Below are 21,919 nucleotides of genomic sequence, written 5' to 3'. Positions count from 1 at the left end.
AGGAGCGGGGTGCCCTGCCTCTGTGCCCCACAGCACTGTCCATGCTCTGCGGGCAGGGCGAGGCCGACACGCTGCAGTCACGTGCTGACCTCTGGCTCAGTCAGAGTTTAACTCTAAATAAGGTTAGATGTTTCAGTGAGACAGATGATGTGCACTCACGAGCTACGTTCTCTCTCTACATACACATATGTGCTGTGCTTAGTCGCTCAGTCCTGTCCGACTCTTTGTGACCCCATGGACTGTAGCCCACCAGGCTCCTCTGTCCATGGGGATTCTCCAGGCAAGGATACTGGAGTGGGTTGCCATGACCTTCTCCAGGGGATCTTCCTCATCCAGGGATTGAACCCAGGTCTCTTGTGTTGCAGGTGGATTCTTTACCATCTTCACCAGGGAAGCCCCATACATACACATATCGATGCATAAGTACTTATCTGGCTGCAGCAGGCCTTAGTTGCAGCACATGGGACCTTTGGTTGATGCATATGGGATCTAGCCCTCTGACCAGGGATCAAACTTGGGCCCCCTACACTGGGAGGGAGGAGTCTTAGCCACTGGACCACCAGGGAAGTCCCACAAGCTACCTTCTAAAATGGAAGGAATCCAACATCTTTAGGGAGGGAGAGGAGCCTCCAGTTTTTTAATCTAGGTCTTTGTTTACCTAATCCTTAATGTAGCTGTGGCGGAGCAGGGCCAGCAGAGATAAAATCGAGCAGGGACTGATTAACTGAGAAACAGCAGCGATCCCTGCACTTGCAGGTGAGGTGGGAGTGTCCCCTCCCAGCCGAGAGAGACAAGTGACAAGCTCTGCAGGCCACTGAACTCTTGGCTAGGATCACCTAGTAGTTCCTTCCCTTCTTGCTCTCATTCAATCTACGTCTGGTGATGTGACATTTCATGTCTGTACTCAAGAAAACCATTTTTAAGAGAAAACACAGGCTTCTCTTTTAGTCCTCCTTGATGTGGAAGAGTCCTTCTACAGGGCCTCTGCTGGACAGACAGGCAACAGGCCACTGGCAAGTAAGACTGATTCAAGAGAGAGACTCACCTTTGGTACACTGCAGTATCCTCTGGAACAAAACCGGGTATTTGGTGATCCGCTGGGTTACAAGCAATATGCACTCGGGGATTCCCAGCCTCCGGACGACCGAACTGCTCATCTTCTTCTGCAAGGGAGGAGACCGAATGTCAGGAACGACCCGGAGGGGAAGGCTCGGGCTAAACCTCACAGGGACACCAGGCTCTGGGCAACGGTGGGGAATTCCACATTTCACATCACTACCTTCACGAAGGCCTGAAAGCGCTTGTCTTTGGTGTGGAGGTCTTTGAAGTAGTTCACGGACTGGTTGTGCTGCCCACAAAACTTGCCGTACGTCGTCTTTAAGCGTTCGGCATTCTCCCCCGAGAACTGCAGAGGAGAGCAGGCAGAGGTTACGCCACCACTCAGGGCTCTGAACTCGTGTTACCGCCATGTGCCCGGGGCCCACGCAACTCGCATAACCCAGGAGGGCTTCCTCACTGTGCTCAGGCTTGGGGGCTCAGTCCTGTCTGACTCTGCGACCCCACAGACTGCAGCCCACCAGGCTCCTCTGTCCATGGGATTCTCCAGGCAAGGATACTGGAGTGGGGTGCCATTTCCTCCTCCAGGGGATCTTCCTCATAACTTCCCCCAGAAGAGTGAAATGCTGCAGAAGATTTGGAAGACAGGCAGTTCCTCAAGAAGTTAAATGCAGAGTTACCATATGACCCAGCAGTTCCACTCCTGGCCATAAACACATGTCCATATAAGAACACGCACGTGAATGTTCACAGTAGTGCTGCTCACAACAGCCCCCAACCAAGGGGAACTAATCCTCGTGTCCATCAAAGGATAAACGGATAAAATGTGGTACTCACATATGAAAAGTCCAGTCACTAAGAACAACATACTGTTTTATTCCATTTATATACAATGTCCAGAACAGGCAAATCCAGAGAGAAAGTACATCAGTGGTTGCCTAGGGCAGGGGAAGTCGGGGAAGTGGGGGTGGGTGCTGATGATAAAAATGTTCTACGACTGGCCCTGGTGACGGCTGCTCAAATCCATGGATAAGCTAGACACCACTGAACAGCACACTTTACACGGGTGGATCACATAGCTTATGAATTACAGTTCAATAAAGCTGATATGGATATTTAAAAAATAAACACAGAAGTATCCATGTACTGTGCAAAACATGTTCTAACTCCCAATTGTCATAAAAATAGCAATAAAATGAAGGGACTCACTAGAAGTCTTTCATGAGGAAGCAGTCTTAAGGATGTCTCCTTGGTAAGTCAGAAAGCTGTCAGAAACAGCCATGGTAAGTCACCTAGGGCTGCTTATCCTACTTAGCTTGGGCCAGCAGCCCCAATAGTTCCGCGTGGTCCTTCTCTAATTCCCGTGTGTGCTACCTCATCTGAAGCTACGCGCACTGCGGGGCAGCCGCTGAGTCTCTGTAAGTGGTCCCTGCAACACGCGCTAGCAGCCATTCCTGCTGGACTAAGCCTCTGCAGTCAGCAAGGCCTGAGCCTCACCCCAAAGCTTCACGGGAGCCTTTCCTTTCCCCCTGACCAACAGAGAAGCTGAAAGCAGAGACGTTTTAAGTGATCACAAAGCAAACACCCCCCAAAAGCAAGGAAACCTGACTTTTATTGCATACCTAGCATGTACGCTGGGTACTTTATATACCCATGGCTTTTAAATTTTAAAATAGCATTAAAAGAGAATACTGCCCTCAATCTCAAAAAAGGAAAACTGAGGGCTGGAGACATGGAACCACCCGCCCAAGCTCACAGAGATCACAGGCAGTTCAGGGACGAGAACACCTGGCTGCCAGTCCCCATGTGTGTGTATGTGTGTTTGGGGGTGTGCGTGCGTATGTGTCTGTGTGTCTTTATGTGTGTGTGTCTGTGTATATGTGTGTGTGTGACAGAGAAGTACCCAGGGCCCTGCTGTGTCTGTGTGTGTGTGTGTTAAGCGCCCGGGGCCCTGCTCCTGCTCACCTGCTGCACAAGCACGTCCCCGATCCTCTTGATGAGAAAGTTCTTCTCACTTTTATCCACCAGGGAGTCCTTCTTCCGCTCGAGGATCCGCTGGAAGAACTGGCTGTGGATGCTGATGAGCTCGTCCAAGCAGGGGAAGAGCTTCTCCACCATCTGCTGCTCGAAGAGCAGGTCGGCCATCATGCCCCGGCTGTAGACGTCGCTCATGATCTTGAGGGTGCGGACGTGGTGGAACTCCGTCTGCATCAGCTCTGGGGGGCGACAGGGCTGGACCGTCAGGGATGCCCCCTCGCCGATTCCCCTGCTCCCGAGAGCCCGGGCCTATCTAAAGGCTGCTTACGGCCCAACTTAAACTTTAAGGCTGGGTCAAGAGCTGCCTTTTCCCTGAAGAGTTTTCATACTGTTCCTGTTTTTCATGGGACCTCACGCTGCTTTCTGACAGGCATCCTGGACTCCATCCCTCTCAAATGGTGGTTTCCAAAGTTACCTTCCATAACTGACTGTGCTCCCATTTCCCAGAAAGGACTTGTATTTAGTCTAGTTTCTGCTGCAGCTGAGGAATTAAACTGTGCTGTCACAGGGGATCTCTAAGAATACTGCATAAATAAGCACTCATACTCAATAAAATGTTCAATAAAATTCAAGAAGATCATTTTAGAGAGAGAGGGAAGGACAGAAATAAGATCATGTCTCTATACCTCAAACCTTTTAAAGAAAATCCTGGAGATGGCTATAATACATACTTGAAAACTGACTTGCCATAGTGCTATAATACATACTTGAAAACTGACTTGCCATAGTGCAATAAACCTCAGCAGAGCACATGAGGAGTCTCACCGTAAATCACTTCTTGCCGCTTGACGACATCTTTCTTGTGCTGTTTCAGAAACTTGCTGTCTACGATCTGACTCCAAGACTCTGCTTCCAGCTGTTTGGACTCAGTCTCAAAATCTCCCATTAGCTGTCCTTCATTCATGTCTGTACCTACTCCTCAAAAAAAAAAAAGAAAAAGAAAAATATCGGTGTCAGAGTCCTGCATCAGTGACCTCTAAAAAAACCTCTGCTGGACATTCCTCAGGGTGATAACTTCATGAGATTATGCACTCTGCACTAAGACAGTGATATTCACTGTATATATATATATATATATATATATTCTATTAGAAAGGAGCATTTTTCTGTTCAAGAGTGACATACACTATATTCGACTTTGGTTAAGGGTGAAAAAGTCACCTAAATTAAAGGTGATTAAGACATGATTCCTACGTAAAGCAAGAGCTAGAAGGGTCCTGGTGACTTTCCTTGTTTAAGAGAGAAGGTTTACAATTGTGAACTGAACATGTACGCAAGTCTAGGGGAAGAAGCAGTGTCTGCGGCAGAGGCTGACCACATTACTCAATGGCGTCCTTAAGTGGACGAGTACCCAACAATTGGATAAGCAGGTCCACCAGCTCGCTATAAAGCATCTGACGCTGCACAGGCAGTTCAGAGAAGCATCACAGGAGCCGGGAGAGCAGGCACCATCACTCCATGAGTGCCTGCGTTCCCGCTAACGGCACAGTCTCTGCAGACGCCCACCACACAGGCTGTGGCCTCCGCTTACCCTCATCAGTAAGGGACTCTGTGGACTCGTTGACCTTGCTGATTTTATTCAGTGAGTCTGTTGAGTGGGACAGGAACTTCCAGGTGTTCGATATGTTCTCATCGTTGCCAACTCTAGGGAAAGAAAGAAACACATACTGTTGGGTGTATTCTGAGAAGCCATGGTTGCGAAGCTCTGAAAAACTACAAAATGACGTCGAAGGCAAATTACTTACGTCAGGTACCTGGCAACGTGCAACATGAACTATGAAGGAGGTCAGAGAGGCTTTGAAATACCACTGCAGCCATGAACTTTTTGAACCTTACAGTTTTATTTTTTAAACCATAAGTAACAAGAAGAATACTCTTCTTTCAAACTGCATACCCATTATAAATGCAATTTCTCTGTTTGAAACTCGTGTCTAACCACAACACCTTTTCCTCGTGTTCCCTAAACACCTACAGAGCCAGCACTTAACGCTAAACCATATTCTTTGGACTTTTCTCGATCCCAGCTAGCACATCAGGCACCTGGTTTACGTTTGTGGTATGGCACAGAGATAAACCAGAGTCACTTAAAACTAAATTTTATTTAAAGGCCAACTTTTAAAAGTCATAATATAAACTAATTGAGATGAGCTTAACAACTCTGAAAAGAAGATAATCACACCACTGGGACAGAATGATATAAAAATACCTGGATTTTTTTTTTTTTCTTCTTGAGGAGGAGGAACCATTATCCAGCACAGAGGTTAGGAAACACAGACAAAAGGAGATTTGCATCCTTCAGCTGGGAATTTTCCTCCAGTGTGGGTGAGGAGAGCTGCCAGGGACACTTTGAGCCCTACATTTGAGGTGACTTCTTTAGTTGATGGGAAGGCAGGCACCTGACCCCGAACAGCCAGCCACATCACAATCAGCCCTGTACTAACCACACATAGCCGGGGCCTCCACAGCCAGGGATCACAGAGGAGCTCGGGGCAGAGGAGGGGCTGGGAGCCTACTGCCGTCCTCGGCCCATTACTCACTCATGACTGAAGAGGCAAGACGCAAGGATGGAAAATAGAAATAAAAAAAAAAAAGATAAAACTACCCTCTCCTCCCAGGTTCACCTGACCAATAGTAAAGTATGACATCTGAAAATTTAAGTGGTTGCAGCCCAACATTCAGCATTAAATCTTTTTTTTTCTTTCCTATTTCCACTTCTTATTTTGATCTAAAAAATCATCCTCTTAGAAGGCAGGTTCTTTAAAGGCAGGACTGGTCATGGATGAAACCTTACTTGAGATGGTGTTCAATGGGGATCCTTGTTACAGAACGGCTGCATCAAATGTAGCCCTCACCCTGCTTGTCTCTATTACTCAGCTATGCACCAACTCGATAGGTTACATGTTCTTTCCCAAGAGCATCTTTTTGTCACATGGTATAAATTATGATGCTCTCATCGCCTGATGTCAACTGTACTGTCTCCACACCCCCACTTACCCAGCGATGTTCTGAATGGAGACGCTTTTGGAAAGCGCGATGCTCTGCTGGGACCGTCTGTTGGCAAACACTGGGGCGGCAATGGCTTCATCGGCCAGGAGGACAGCAGACCGAGGGCGCTCCTTCGGCTGGGAGGCTGCACGGGAGAGGACACCCCCGAAGTGTCAGTGACTCAGGCCCTCCAGCACGGACCCGCCTGACAAGTATCAAACAGGAACTGACCGCTTTAAAAGAGAGCCACCCTGGGAGTGTTAACTGGAGACAAAAACTCTATGGAGGTCAATGTGGTGAGAGTTACTGAAACTGCAAATGCCTATACCTATTGATCCAGTGGTTTCCTTCAGGACATGTTCGTGCCACAAGATTTACTTGTTTACACTTGCAATGACATATGACCAAAGGTATTCAGTGCAAAGTTCAGTAAAAGCAAAATGAGTTACCAAAATAAGGTCAGTTAATAAATCATGGTATATCCTACTGGTGGATACTATGAAGCTTTACAATAAAAACGAGGACACCCTGCATGAACTGACACAAAACTGCACGATAGTGTATTAACGGGGAAGAGAAAATCAAAGTGCAGCATAAAGTGCACCACAGACCATTTCTATGTTTAATCCAAATTGGTGACTGCTTTCATTTTAAGAAACTTGGAAAAGATAAACATAAGAAATGGAGTTACCTGTGGAGTGTGATGGAAATGAGGCCATAAGGATAAAGAATCATGTGAAAGCACCATGTGTTTAAAACTTTAAACTAATTCAAAGGGAAAAGGAGATTGAAAGAATCTTAAGGACACAAGCAGCCTCAGAGATGACCTAGGCCAGTGTTTTTCGTGTGAGGGGCTTTTTAGTTATGCAAATTCCCAGCCCTGTCTGTCCTGTGTGTGTGGGACCTAGGAGTCTAAGATGTTTTTTACCAGCTTCCCAAGAGTTTCTTCTGTACAATGTCTGAGAACACAGATTTTGACCAATTCCTCTAATTTACAGAGGAGGAAAATGCAACCTGGTTTGATGTCACCCAGCTAATTTGTCCTCATAACTGAGTATTTCTCATGTTCATCAGTCACTCAGTCATGTCCGACTCTTTCTGACCCCATGGGCTGCAGCATGCCAGGCCTCCCTGTCCCTCACCATCTCCCGGAGCTTGCCCAAGTTCATGGCCATTGCACACGCCCAAAGCGGACACTGGAGCTCTGATTTCGGGTCAGGCAATCACACTGACATCTGGGCAACAGATGATTTTTCCATGATAATGAAGCTCCTGACCTAGACGCGAGCAGCATTATCCGTCCAGCCCTAGGAGCGTATTACAGGATGTGCTTGACTTAATAAAATGGATAAAGCCATTCAGATTCTATTCAGAAGAAGGTGATGTAATCATCAGAAACCTGCCACACGACTGCATGACCAGACCCTTCTTGCAGGAAATATGCACAACACCAGGAGGTGGGGGGCCTCGCCCAACAGGGAAGAAAGGCAAGAGGCAGAGAGGCGAACAGGCTCTAGTGTGAGGGACTGGAGTACCTCAGGGTCTCAGAGGGAAGCTGGTGAGCAGATAAAATATGATGGAGGAGCAGTTCCCTGGGGGCTCAGTGGTAAAGAATCTGCTTGCCAACTGCAGGAGCCAGGGGTTTGATCCCTGGTCCGGGAAGATCCCATGTGCTGCAGGACAGCTAAGCCTGAGCGCTACAACTACTAAGCCCTTGTGCTCAAGAGCCCGCGCTCCACAACAAGAAAAGCCTCCGCAATGAGAAGCCCGTGCACTGCAACTAGAGAGCAGCCTCTGCTTCCTGCAACTACAGAAAAGCCCACACGACCACAAAGACCCAGCATGGCCAAAGAGAAATAAATAGTAAAAAAACCATCAGATGGAGGGAGAAACATCAGTCCTCGAATGGGGAAGTCCCTGAAGGGAGGACGTGGACAGGCGGATGGGAAAAGAGGACATTCTGAGGAGGAGGGTCGTCTGAAGGGAGAAACGCTCGCACAGCGCTAACGTGAAATGGAGATGACAAGCAGAGGAGGCAGGCAGGGTGTGGGCATGCGGACCGGGGAGGCGGCTGGAGCAGCAGAGCCCAGTCAGGTCACACAGAGCCTCATGACTGCCAAGAGCAACGTGCACCTCAGGCGACATGGGTGTGGGGGGAGGTGAGAGAGCGCTCTGCGGCTGCTGGGAACCAATCCTTCCCTGCTCAGGGAAGCTGCTCACTGCCTCTGAGCCCCGGCATCCTCGCCTGCGAAGGCCATGGCAGCGGGAACGTTCCCACTGAGGGAAGCCCGCCGCCAAGAGCTTCATGGGCGTCACCTCACTTAAACCCGACGACCACCTGGTGATACCACTACATCCTTCCACGGAGGAGGAACACGAGGTACGGGGGGTGGCGGGAGCCATAAAGGTTGTCTGAGGTTAGCAGCTGCTAACACATTATTAACTAGAGGATTTTTGCAGAAACTAACGGGTGTGGCTGGCAATTTGTGAGGTAGGTGGATACCAATAAAGTCATAATGTCCAGGTAACGAAAGATGTATTAATATGTCTCTGGTTAGTAATTTGTTAAGTGGGGTGCTAGGACTCAAACCCATACAATCTGAGTCTGCCACCTGGACTCTTACTGCTACATTACCTTGGTGGGTAAAAGCGGAATAAGAATACACGGGGGTGGGGGCTGGAGGCAATATTATAGGTAGCTTTGGGGAAGACCTTTTTTATCTGATTTGAAAGAAAGCAGATTTCTGAAGGAAGAGATAAATGTCATAGAGCCAAAAAAAAATTTAGTAAGAATAGGCTTGTAAAAGGTGTTGGGATGGGTTGGATCACTGGTTAAAGTGGGTGACAGTCTGGCATAACTTTCGTCTAGGAATTTACATGCAAAGATGGGTAATAACCAGACTTCTGTCTGACAGGACTCCACACCCTCGCCGGCAGCACAGCCTGAGTGGCCGTTCCAAGCCGTCTGGAAGCGCTCAGAACAGTCGGGCCTGGGGCAGCGGTTCTCACACTCACGTGGGGACATCACCATCACCTGGAGCATCTACTGAAACAGCACCAGGCTCCGCCCCTGGACTCTCTGGTGGTGTAGCTCTGGGTAGGGCCCAAAACTGGCACTTATAATCGATCCAGGAGCTAGGCCTTGAAAAACACAGCCTGGGGGCGAGTCTCAACTGGGTTCTGTGAGCTAATTAACGTGGTATTCATTACTGCGTTATTTATGGCAGTGGGTGGAGACAAGTCTTTGGGGGAACTGGTAATTAAAATGTGGCGTATGTTTCTGAAAGAACACCACGCAGCAATTTGAGATGATAGCTTTCATATAATATCACACGCAGATCTCAAAACCATATTGAGGGGAAAAGCATAAGTCATACTGTCTAATTTAAATTCAACACACAAAACAATAAGAGATATTTTCAGAGGTACACATATGTCTGAAGATACGGCAGATTAGAAAGGTCTGCATTAAATAGACCACAGTGTGTACTAATGAGGAGAAAGCAGAGAGACAGACAGAGAATGGAGGATGAAAAGGGGAACACATTCAGCAAAACCAAAGTGGAGCTTTGCCCAGAATGGAGAAGATAGGCTGATGGGACAAAGTGTTATGAACTCAATCTGTGTAACCCTTGAAAAAAAGAGAAAAAAGAAAAAACACCCCCAAACTATATAATTTCACGGTCTGTCAAGGAGTTTAATAAGCAAGGTCTCATTTGATGTTGAGAACACCGAAAGCAAGTTTCACTGTTGACTCATGGAAAAGGAGCTTCAAAAAACATGGGGGTCACTCGCTTAAGTAAACAAGGCTCAGGTGCTGCCTTGTAAGCTCGCGTGCATGCGCGCACACGTGCACACACACACACACACACACACTTCTAAGACCTTCCAGAGGGTCTGATGGTAGACTGCCAGACTACCAAGCTTTCAGTCAACGGAACTGCAGCCTTCTCTAAGTTACCACAAAACAGGTCTTCAAACCGTGATTAAGAATAACAAAGGGACACAACAGAAGCACGTGGAAGTCCTGAACCGGAGAGGCCCAGGGGAGCCAGGAGGGGCAGGAGGACCACTCACACTTGCTTCTCATGATGACTGTGGGCAGCGAGGACGTGTCATGTGCCTGCAGGTTCCCCTTGGGCTGCTGGAAGAGAAAGAAATGTCAATAAATTTCACAAGTTTTGATGAATTTTACAACTTATCTTCTGTCAAGTCTCAAGAGGCCTGGAACACAAAGCCAGCTGCTCCTGTTCCTGCCAGCGGTCCTCAGGGTCCTACTCACACAGCCACTCAGCACTGGCTGTTGCCTGAGCCTGCCCGGCCTGCAACTCTGAGAGATCCGTCTCCTCTGCCTGGAACGCTCTTCTCCCTTCACAGGCCAGGCAGTCTCCTGTTTCAAGGTCAGACCTCAGGGGCAGAGCCACCATGAGCTTCCGTCTTCTCCTCCCGTGAGGCAGTAACTGGCACCCCTCAGAATGCTGTGCGTAACCCCCTCCAGTTCTTTCCTTATCTATGGTCATTGTCTGTGCGTCCATCATCCCCACAACGCTGGTTCCCTCGAGCAGCATCTGTGCCCCTTTCACTTCCATCTCTCCAGTGATCAGCATTTATGTATAAGCTGTGAAATAATTCTTAGGGAAAGTGCTAATTTTAAGACTTTTTTGTGGCATGGAACAGAGACACCATGTGAGAAAACGGGTTGAAGCAATTCGTCTGAGACAAATCATTAGTGGAAAAGGGTCTGTTTAGAATGGGACTCCTCCTCTTCGATGACACTCTTTTACACAGGGTAGGCTATGTCCCCATCGCTGTCTTTCTCTGGCACAGTCACAATGATGACATTCATACCAGAGGTCACAAATTCAAAGGCCCATGGGGTCAGGCGACAAGGACAGAGGCACGCGGGAGGGGGCGGGAGGCAGCAGCATGGGCCTGTGCATCTTGCCCGGAGGAGGCGGCAGCCACTCAGCCCAGTGGGCTGTCACCTCCATTCGCCTCTCCAACATCTAAGGACCTACAGCCCACATTCTGTTCTACAGGCTTAGAGCTGCCAATGGATCAAACGCTCCTGACTTCAGACTGCCTGCCAAGTTTGATGCTTACATACATTCCAGTGGGGGGAAAGTACAGATCACAGAAAGTAAATGTAATAAATACACAGACCCTAAGAAGGTGATATTTTGCATTAGTCACTCAGTTTCGTCTGACTCTTGATGACCCCATGGACTACAGCCTGCCAGGCTCTTCTGTCCATGGAGTTCTCCAGGCAAGAATACTGGAATGGGTTGCCAGTCCCTTCTCCAGGGGATCTTCCCAACCCAGGGATTGAACCCAGGTCTCCTGCACTGCAGGCCAATTCTTTACCGTCTGAGCCACCAGGGAAGCCTCAAGAAGGTGATAAATACTGTGGAAAAAAAGAAAAGTTCAGCCCTTGGACATAATTTACATCCACGGGCTGAGTAAGATCCAGGGCACAGAAGCTTGTCGCCTTTACACTAGTTTAGTGCTTCTCAAAGTGCGGTCCTCGGACCAGCAGCAACAGCACCTTCTGGGAAGTTATTAGAAAGGTAAATTCCTTGGCCCCACCCACCCAGAGTCGGAAATTCTGGGAGGGGGATCACTGGCCCAGTGTCGTTTTATAACAAGCCCCCGAGGTGACTCTCAAGTCTGAGGCCACTTCACTAGATAAACATGTTTGGTTACTGGAAGCAGACAGCACGCTCAACACGAGTGTAGATGGTGCTGGAGAGCACTCTTCTGACAAGAGCAGAGACAGTTATGAGTGACTGAAACGCTGAAAAACCACACGGGCCACCTAAACGCCCATCTGCCCCCAGTCTCGTGCTCTACAAGGGCCTCTGACGAGCACTGGGTGTTGTTATGTGACGTGCATATCAGAGCCTGGACCACCATCCCCCTCCCTTCTTGTCGTGTGATCTACATGAGCCTGTGGAGAAAAGGGATGCCGGGCAGGCTGGTTCAAAACCCTGCCCTCCCCGCCGTCGGCACACCAGAGCCCCTGATTTCCACCTGCTGCCCTCGTGGTCCCCAAGGAGGAAGGCAGGAGTGTGAAGAGCAGAGCAGGTCTGCAACATGGTTAAGAAGAAAGTCACTGTACAGGTGACACAGATTACAACCACAGCGAGACGTGTGTTTAACGTGGACAAGTTCTGAAAGCATTTCCTCTTCCGAAAGCCACAAATTCCCGAGTGTGTCAAGAAGAGATGAAACATTTTGGGTTAGTGCAGTCTCAAAGGAGGTAGCGAATGATAAAAAGACAAACAGAAACTCTAAGCCCAAGTCTCCCAACTCTGAGGATTTCACTGGTTCAGGCAGAAATGTCTTACCTTCATCTTGACCTTTGCACAGGAGATCAGACTTTCTCTGCAGCCTTTGTGGACAAAGGCGCCACAACCTGAAAAGAGAGCAGAACGCCAGGTGACATTAAACACACAGAGACTAGAGGCCACACGGATCTTCACTGCCACGGCAGCCTATGGGGCGCCGGGGAAGCCGCTCACATCAGAGTGTGGCTACCCAGGATCACAGACTGCAGCCTCTTCCAGGAAGCAGGCATGTGACATCATTAGGAGGAGGAGAAACAAGAGCAGATGTGATCTCCGATTAATAAAAATGAGAAACCTGGCACTTCTCGGGCAGGAAGCTGAGAGGCTACCAAGACTAAAAGTGAAAGTGTCTGCCGTCGACATGTGAGTCTGTGTCACAAATAACACACAAGTGATACGGAACTATACGTACATGCAGTTCCTTCCTGGAGGAGGAAATGGCAACCCACTCCAGTATTCTTGCCTGGGAAATCCCATGGACAGAGGAGCCTGGTGGGCTAGTCCATGGCATTGCAAAGAGTCGGTCACGACTGAGCACGCATGCATGCACGCACACACACAGACATTAACATAAACATGTAAGAACACCCACAGATGATATGTAAATGCACCCCCATCACAGGGGCTTACGACTGCGTCAAAGGCGGAGTATGAATCTGAAAACCCACCTGTTTGTGTCCTTTTGACTTGGACTCCTATCCACCCTGAGTTTTTTGCAACACCCCGGGTCAAGAGCTGCAGGAGAAAGGGCATCAGAATCACCCCTCAGCACCTCCAGGAGCCCTGACTCAAGAGAAAGTGGGAGACTTCCTGAAAGACGAAGCCGAGACTTCCTGAAAGATGAAGCAGCGCCCACGATCTGCTGAGTACATGATTTTCATCTCAACTCCTAGACCCACAAGGGCTGCTGACAGAAAAAACCCAGCCCTCAGGGCCTCAAGAGGGCCAGCATCAGCTTGTACTGCCGCCATGAAGTCATAAACTGAGCTGGGCCAGGAGGCTGAAGGGGAAGTAAAGCAAGTAAGAGATCTGTCTGTGGGGATCCCACGGCGAGAGCCTCCCCAGGGCAAGGCTCCCTGAGAAAATCAACAGACACTGCCCTTTGGCAACGCTTCCCATTCTGACTTAGGAAGGACCACAGGTCCTTGAATGGTCACCCTTGAATCAAGGGCAGGATGCTCTCCTGACTTATATGCCCAGGTTCTGAGGATATGAGTGTGGAAAAGGCCAGAATCCCAGACCCCAGGGCCTTCTCCATTCCTTCCTCAACATCTGCTAGGTTTATAGGCCTCTTTCCTAACACCACCAGTCACAGAGGATTGGATAATCCTACGATTTTTCTCCTCCACTGAGCAAAGAACCTGCCTGCAATGCAGGAGACCCAGGTTCAATCTCTGGGTCAGTAAGCTTTCCTAGAGAAGGGAATGGAAACCCACTCCAGTATTATTGCTTGGAGACTCCCACGGACAGAGGAGCCTGGTGGGCTACAGTCCCTGGGGTCACAAAGAGTTGGATACCACTGAGCGACTAACACTTTCTCCTCCACTGACTGTTCCTTCAGGGCAGGGTCTCTCCATCTACTGCTGAAACTTTAATTAAGTCTCCCTAGCACAGTGCCTGCCTCATGCTGCCTATTCCAATGTCTGTTTTAGACTTTACGCTTATTTTATACAAAAGCCAAATGCCCTGTCACAGCCTTGATTCCAGTAGGTCAAATACGCACTTCGAACACTAAAAGGAGCTCTAGAGGCACAGCCGTCACACTAAGTGTGTTTCAGGTCCTGGCTCCCTGAGTTAGTCACTGTGACTCCAGGCCAGCTCCTCCCCCACAGGCCTCAGTTTCCTCAGATCTCCAAAGTGAAAAGACTGCATTTGCCCCCTGCCCGCAGTTCCCTTTCTCTGAGCTTCTGTAAGATTCCTTATGTTGCATCTCTTGAAAGAGATGATTTTTCAAAGTAAATTACTTCAAAATGTTCTATAAGGCTCATGCTGCAGAAGATTTTTCAACTTCTTAGTCATCTGAATCGTCACTAGGGCCTGGTTGGGGCAAGTTCACTCTGGAGGAATCATGGCAGATAGATACGACCCCCATGAAAGAGGCCACCAGGAGCAACTCTATTTTGGTCAACAGGATGGCCCAGAGCAGGAACTAGTTTGGAAGTGGGATGGAGTGAAGCTTTATTCTGGGCCTTTCACTCTCCGGCCTACCGAGCCTTCAGTCGAGTAACCTCTTCTAGCTTCACCCCATGAGAAATTGACTCTCCAGTCATTTTTCTGATGCTCTTCAACTAGAAGAGGCACTCAAGTTCATTTCCCAATGTCAGCATGAGGAGAGACTCTCCTGGGAAAGGTTTATTCAGGGAATCAACAAGAGGAAGCAACCTGGAGGGTTCTCAGTCAGAACTCTATTCTTGCTTCCACTTCTTCTCCAGGATGACACTGCAAGGGAGCCGCATAGATGCTGTGCTCCTGGCAGTTTCTACTGTTTGTGATTATGAACACTTCCACGTTAAGTCATGAAGTTGCCCCAGAGGTCAGCAGTTATGAAAGGGTTATACATCCCTGAATATTAATGCCAGGGTTTCTCAGCAACATCCCTTTCTGGGCACAAGGAAGCCTTTGCAGAGAGAGCCCCCTGGGGAGTGACTCATTCTAATCAGCGAAAAGGAAATCTTTTGAGGATACTTTTCTCAAGAACTGGAAATCACTGACCCTTGTTAAATTGTCAAGTTCTCTGCTATTTGGAAATAAGGATACGTTTTGACTAAGAAATCATCATACTGCTCCCAGAAAAGAGAAGAACCGCAAACAGAAATCCAAATAACTCCTGAGACTCCAATGCCTTCACACCATTCTACATATCATGCAATGAAACTCACGTTCCAGATCTAGACTCTGGTGAACTTTCATTAAAGGCTTTAAGCCCCATGAGCCAATGGCCTTCCAGAAAGGGTCAAAGAGGAAACAGTGAGCTGGACCAAATTTGTCGTTATTGACTTATATTCAAAATTTTTTCCCACTTACTTCTCAGAAAGTGAGACTCTGAGACTCTCAGAAAGTGACTCTTTTAATGGTCCCCCATCATCCTTAGGATAAGTGAAAGTGTTAGTTGCTCAGTCCTGTCCAACTCTTTGCGACCCCATGCACTGTAGCCCACCAGGCGCCTCTGTCCACAGAGTTCTCCAGGTAAGAATATTGGAGTGGGTGGCCATGCCCTTCTCCAGGGATCATCTCAACTCAGGGATCAAACCTGGGTCTCCCACATTGCAGGCAGATACCTTGCCATCTGAGCCACACTCCTTACTCAGCTTGATTAAGCCCATCGTGTGTGTACACTTCTAGCTCCTTGCCATGTTCTGTCACACCTCTGAGCTCTGAACAAACTCTTTCCTGCAACTGTGTCCCTTGCTCACTCTTCCTTCCCTGACTGGGTTGGCAGGACTCAGCTCTCTGAAGTCTTCTCTGACTCTCCCAGGGAAGCAGACCCCCAATGACCTCTGAGCTTCTGGAACTCCACACCTGCCTCTATCATGTACCGTGCCGTGATGGTCTCCCCTCCTTGCCCCGCAGATGCCTGAGACCGTGGCCCAGTCCTGCCGACCCGACGCGTCCCCGTGCACAGGCTTCTCAGCTCCCCTTCCTGCTTTTTTGTCTTTCTCTACATTGTCTTTAACCCCATTCTTCCTTGCTCTCTCTGAGTCTCGCCTAAGTGTCCAAAGAGAACCTCTTCTTCATAACATTTTACTTACACAAAATAATACTTTGAAACATGGGTGAAAAAATATGAGGAAAACTAATGAATTCATATCACAGCCAAAGAAACCACAGATTTCGAAATGGAATTAAAATGGAGTGCCACATCTAACAACCCTATCTTAAAAATGTTTAAATGTTTAAATGTATAAAACAGTAAGACAAAGAACCAAATAGAAAAATGGTATAAAGATTATGAACAGGCAATTCACAAAACCCATAGTTTCATCACCCTATAGAGAATTAAATAGCGGGAATGGTGCAATTACTTTTAAATAGATTTTAGGAATATTCAAGTTCTCAGACCAGTGTTTGAGATTTAAAGGACAACTCCAATTGACGTACCATAAAAGCAGAAGTAGTATTTTTAAAGTGTACTTCTGGTAAACAGCTTTTCACACAATCCACTGTTCTAGTTAACTGAGACACATGTCCCCAAAGCCACAACCCAGCTGAAGCTTCAACACACTTTATAACATGGCCATAAGTCTGAGACATAAACAGTCTGCATGCATGTCTGCTTAACACACTCGAGTACCTACTTGAAAACCACTCAACTTGTTACCCAGCTGTCCTGGACTCAGTTCATGGTAATGGATTTAGCCGTGTATGTGGGCGATTTAGAAACTTTGGCCCAACTGACAATCTTGAGGTTAAAACCTCTGTTTTGGAAAACAGACGATTACCAAGAACATACAAATTGAAGACAATCTAATATCACTTTCAAGCTTCCTGTCACAAACTCTATACCATGTTGTTAGGGAGATCAAATAATTATTTGGCCTTTTATTTATTTATTTTTCAAAAAAGATTTCCTAAGAGCAGTAAGCAATATGCTTTCATTCTTCAAAGTTCTTCAAGAAGGCCTTGGCACCGTGGTTTACGGGAACAGAGCCGACCCCTAATTAGACTGCTCTGAACTTAAAAGCAAACAGCCCAGCCTGTAGCTTCTTTCCTGGCTACACGGAGGCATCAAATAAAAGAATACGAAGGAAAACCCACAGGGCTGTGAGCGCGCATCTATTTGCTGCTTCACCTTTTAAAACTCTGCCACCAGAGCTTTGGTGAACTGTTATACACCATACACCCATTCACCTTCAGCAGAGAAATCCAACAACCCACTAGAGAGACTGGCCTAAGAAAATCAGCTTTAAAGAAGAGTTAAGAGGAGAGGCTAGGCCAAACTGAAATGAAATGAGAGAGTGGCGTGAACACTCCAGGCCTGCCTGTTAAAGGAAGGATTCACCTTCCCGAGTTGTGTCAGCTTCTGAAGAAAGGGCTCGTGCAGCACTTTTCCAGGGAGGGCTGTGCTGAAGAGCTTTGACCACTCTTCCTCCTGGAGACCAGTCTGAGCAGCAGCATCCACGTGCAGGAGAATTCTCAGATCCTTCTAAAGGTTAGGGGTTAGACAGACTTTTCTAACTTTAAGGAGAGCAAGGTCCAACTTCTTGCTATCACGTCAACACTCACCAACAAAACAACAGCAGCAGAAAAACATTTAAATACTGATAAATTTAGAAATACATGCTCAAAAAGGATTTCTGCAACTTCTGGTTCAAACTCTCTGGGGACTGTGAGACAGGGCCTGGTCTGGACTGATAGAGCGTAGATACAAATGACTTGTAAGATATTCTCGGGAGCTGGTGTGATAACCACAGCGCTGGTTATGCGGAACAAGACCAAAGCCACAGAAGAGAGCTACATCACCGTAGCTGGAGGGCTCACCTAAGAGCAGTTTTTGTAAGAATGCTGGTAAACAAATCAACAAAAAGCAACACCCAAAGTGCTGTGCTTGGATAAGAACTGGCTTTACTGCTGAGGCTCTTCCACCGTCCCTTCCTCTAAACACACTTCTATTCTTTCACCGGTTATATGTATTTCACTATCTAAGCAACGAACTCTAAATGTGAGAAAACTGCTTGTCCAGAGAGCTGCCTTTCAGGACAAAATCTCAAGGTGAACCAGACCATCACAAGCAGTCTGAACTCTTTATGTTCCTACTTGGGTTGAGGCTGGTCCACTTGTTTCTTTTCTTCTAATCAGGAGAAGCAACCTACCACAAAAGTACTCAGAAGCTGCTAACACAACAGAAAATAAATCCACAGTGATCTCAGTTATCATCTTGCATGTGTTTAAAGCAAACAAAACGGAACCGCTGGCAAGATCTGAAAACCCGAATGTAGTGGATTCCTTGCGCTGAAGGACTCCAGCGGCATTCCAGAGACCAAATTATTCGTGGTGGCTGGAAAGAACAGCTGACTTATTCAAGGGAAGCTTTACATAACTGCAAGGGGGAAGAAGTGGAAAGATGCTCTCCTCCTTTCTCTATTCAAGTTACCAAAATCCTAAAATAAGAGTCGAGTTTTGGCTGAGTTAAAACAAACAAACTCGCCAAGTTTCTCCTAAATTACTTATTCCCGACAAAGGGGGAACTCTGCTTTCACCGTGTGTTTGTTTTCCAAGAGTAAACTGCAGAGGAACCAACCTCAGGGAGGCTTTGCTCCTGCCCCTTGGCTATTTCTAGCGTCTGTGATCTTGACCATTTCCACCTAAGTCCACCAAAGGAACTCAGCTTTCACCACGACTATGACTTCAGACCGGTCCAGGTGTTTTCCAGTGAAGTCAAGAGTTGCTGACTTGTTTTAAAAGTTCCAGCCTACTGAATCTCTCAATATTTGCATGCAGAAAGATGTATTAAAGTGACTAGAGATGTTTGAAAGACAGGCAAAGACCAACATCAGCCATCATCACACCGACCACGATGGACCAGGTGGCTGATCTTTCTAAACCGTGGGTCAAAACTGAGCAGCCACTTGGGGTCTGAGGCTCCAGGGTCAGCAAACAGGATTATGTTAAACCAAGGAAAGGGCTTCCTAGGAGGTAAAGGAACTGGAGGGATGCTGTTGTTTCCTGAGATTCCTGGGAAGAGACCCGGACATGAGAGGGGATGGAGGGAAGCGAAGATAGATTCTGAGTCCTCAAATTACTCATAGTTTCCACTTCCTGCCAAGATCACAAATGGTGCTTCACACCCACAACAGGCGCTGCAGGCCCTGTTCTTCAGGAAGGTGCAGAGAAGCAGCCCGTTACCTCTGCTCCTTGGGGAAGATGACGACACGTTGTTTCCTTTGCTTTCAAGCCTTGATTTTTCCTCCTCTTTTTTACAAGTGGCAGGCTGCACCCTGTCACACACAGATCTTAAGGCCACCACTGAACGTTGAGCTTCTTTCAACACTAACCCTGGAACGAACTGCAAAGCTACAGTTGAGACTGGGAGCCCCTAGGTTTCTGAGGTGGGGTGGTATACAAACTGAAAATGTTATTTTTGCACCTAGGTATATACTAGGGTAACCAGGCCCTATCCAACAGTTCCTTTTTGTCGTCTGATTCTTTCAGTTTAAACCTAAAAACATTAACTCTTCTTCCTTATTGCACTAAGCAGACCTAAGATAACTTGTGACATCTGTAGTTAGATCAAGTGACTTCTTTAAGTCAAAGAACTGCTGGCAGAGGACATCAGGACAATACTTCCTCCCTGACAGATTCTCCAAACAGAAGACTCTTGTGATGACACACTATGCTGCTAAGTCGCTTCAGTCGTGTCCGAGTCTGTGCGACCCCAGAGACGGCAGCCCACCAGGCTCCCCAGTCCCTGCGATTCTCCAGGCAAGAACACTGGAGTGGGTTGCCATTTCCTTCTCCAGTGCATGAAAGTGAGAAGTGAAAGTGAAGTCGCTCAGTCGTGTCCAACTCCTAGCGACCCCATGGACTGCAGCCCACCAGGCTCCTCCGTCCATGGGATTTTCCAGGCAAGAGTACTGGAGTGGGTGCCACTGCCTTCTCCGATGACACACTGGACTCCATGAAATAGTCTGCTTCCAGAAGAAACAGACAACTTGGGTGACTCAACATTAAAATTACAAATTAAGACAAAAAACCTCTACCTACTATTATAAACACTGTTAACATAGAACTAGTAGTTAACCCACTATTTTATTGATCTTCCATATTTAAAAAGCCTTAATAAAATAGTGCTATATTGTGTGCTACCAAATATGTAAAATATTTAGCACAGATATTTGAACTATAATCTCAACATTTACTTTTGCAATGAAAGAGAACAGTGAAGCTGTTCTGATGGATCAAAATATAAGCAATCAGGTAGATATTATACTTGCTGTTCACGTATCTACCTCAGCATCTAATTTATGTCTGTATTTATTTTTGTCGCTCAGATGGTGAAGATTCTGCCTGTGATACAGGAGGGAGGAACTGAGTTCAACCCCTGGGTCGGAAAGAGCCCCTGGAGAAGAGAATGGCAACTCATTCCAGCATTCTTGCCTGGGAAATCAAACGGACAGAGGAGTCTGGTGGGCTACAGTCCATTTGGTCGCAAAGGGCTGGACACAACTGAGCGACTTTCACTTTCACTTTTCATGCATAATACAGAGTACAGTATCTTCATTTTCACAGACAGGTAGGTACAAATATTAGTAGTTTTCTTTAAAAAAAAAAAATGGCTTGCCTTGCAATCATATTACATTCTTCATTAATTCAAGATGGAAGGAAAAATTTACAGTAGGCTGTAAATTAGTTTTAAAAATATATAAATCCCACAATCTGTGGAACTTCCAAAACACCAGTTCCACAAAAACCATTCTGAAAACCACCGTCCTATAGAGCTATTTAATTGCTACAAAGACCGGTGGCTGAGAACTCCAGTCTACAAGCCTCAAATCTCTTGAGTCAGGTTGTTCCCCATCAGTCTCAGCCCCCTACAGGTGATTCTTTGTGGGTGGCTCAGTGTCCTTGGGCCACAGACATTTCCCAGAAGCTACACGGGTCCCCTCTCCAGGGGGAGTCCTGTAGACACTACCACCAACAGGATAGGCACTTCAACAGTCTGAGGTGCCCCAGCTCTATTTCATCATGGAGTGAGTCCAGTAAAAGAGAATTTCTATTTAACAGGGAAAGGTATGGAGGGAACAAAAGTGGGTTTAAGATGCCTGGTTACAAGAGGTGCATTCTCCTCCATCAGAGTGGATATTCTGCTCTTGACAAAGCAGTCACGTGCCAGGCACAGGTTCAATTCCGAGTCACTGTACTCTAACACAGACTAACAATAATTCAACTCTTCTCACCTGAAAATAACGTGTATGCAAAAACCAGTGACAGTAGTAAGAAGCTTCACATACCGACAACATCAGACAACTTTCTCCAGCCTGCACTGAGATTGAAAAGTTTTCTGGAGCTACTCGGGGAAGTATATAGTGAGTCATCCACTCACTATAACCATAAACCTATGGTTCTCTATGAAAGTCAAAGAGTTGGTTGCTCAGTCGTGTCTGATGCTTGGAGACCCCACAGAGTGTAGGCTCCTCTGTTTATGGAATTCTCTAGGCAAGAATACTGGAGTGGGTTGCCATTCCCTTCTCCAGGGGATCTTCCTGACCAAGGATCGAATCCAGGCCTCCTGCACTGCTGGCAGATTCTTGATTGTCTGAGTCAGCAGAGAATAGCACAAAGAAAAGCATTCTTTGGGTCTTCAAACAAGATTTTCCTGCTCTTTTGTCCCTCAACTTTCTGATAGTATTTCACATCATAACTCAGAACTGAGAGCTGGTGGGGTCTGCTTCTCGTCCACGCTGGAGCTACCAGGACAGTGACACAGCAACTCTGATCTTCTGTCCAACTAACTGCTCAAAGCCATTATGTTCTTCAGTCAACATCAACATAGTCTG

At 47.2% G+C, this 21,919-nt stretch overlaps 1 protein-coding gene across 14 annotated transcripts in view; it reads right to left on the bottom strand.

Moving 5' to 3' along the window:
• AKAP13 (A kinase (PRKA) anchor protein 13) overlaps nt 1–21,919 on the bottom strand; it is a 322,135-nt gene that overhangs the window by 25,591 nt on the left and 274,625 nt on the right. For 10 of the 14 annotated variants that reach the window (XM_010832167.1, XM_010832169.1, XM_010832166.1 and 7 more), the window contains 8 exons: nt 12,426–12,493; nt 10,156–10,222; nt 6,088–6,223; nt 4,625–4,737; nt 3,859–4,011; nt 3,022–3,272; nt 1,280–1,405; nt 1,046–1,163 (listed from right to left, as the gene is read on the bottom strand). In XM_010832167.1, the coding sequence (XP_010830469.1) occupies nt 1,046–1,163; nt 1,280–1,405; nt 3,022–3,272; nt 3,859–4,011; nt 4,625–4,737; nt 6,088–6,223; nt 10,156–10,222; nt 12,426–12,493 (1,032 nt within the window). The remainder of the gene's footprint in view (nt 1–1,045; nt 1,164–1,279; nt 1,406–3,021; nt 3,273–3,858; nt 4,012–4,624; nt 4,738–6,087; nt 6,224–10,155; nt 10,223–12,425; nt 12,494–21,919) is intronic. The other 4 variants (XM_010832163.1, XM_010832174.1, XM_010832162.1 and 1 more) reach the window with 3 other exon arrangements.

Source organism: Bison bison, unplaced genomic scaffold (assembly GCF_000754665.1).
Source record: "Bison bison bison isolate TAMUID 2011002044 unplaced genomic scaffold, Bison_UMD1.0 scf7180017860443, whole genome shotgun sequence".
Classification (NCBI taxonomy): Eukaryota; Metazoa; Chordata; class Mammalia; order Artiodactyla; family Bovidae; genus Bison; species Bison bison.
Note: the sequence above shows the minus strand (reverse complement) of the source record. Positions and strands in the feature narration are given on the sequence as shown.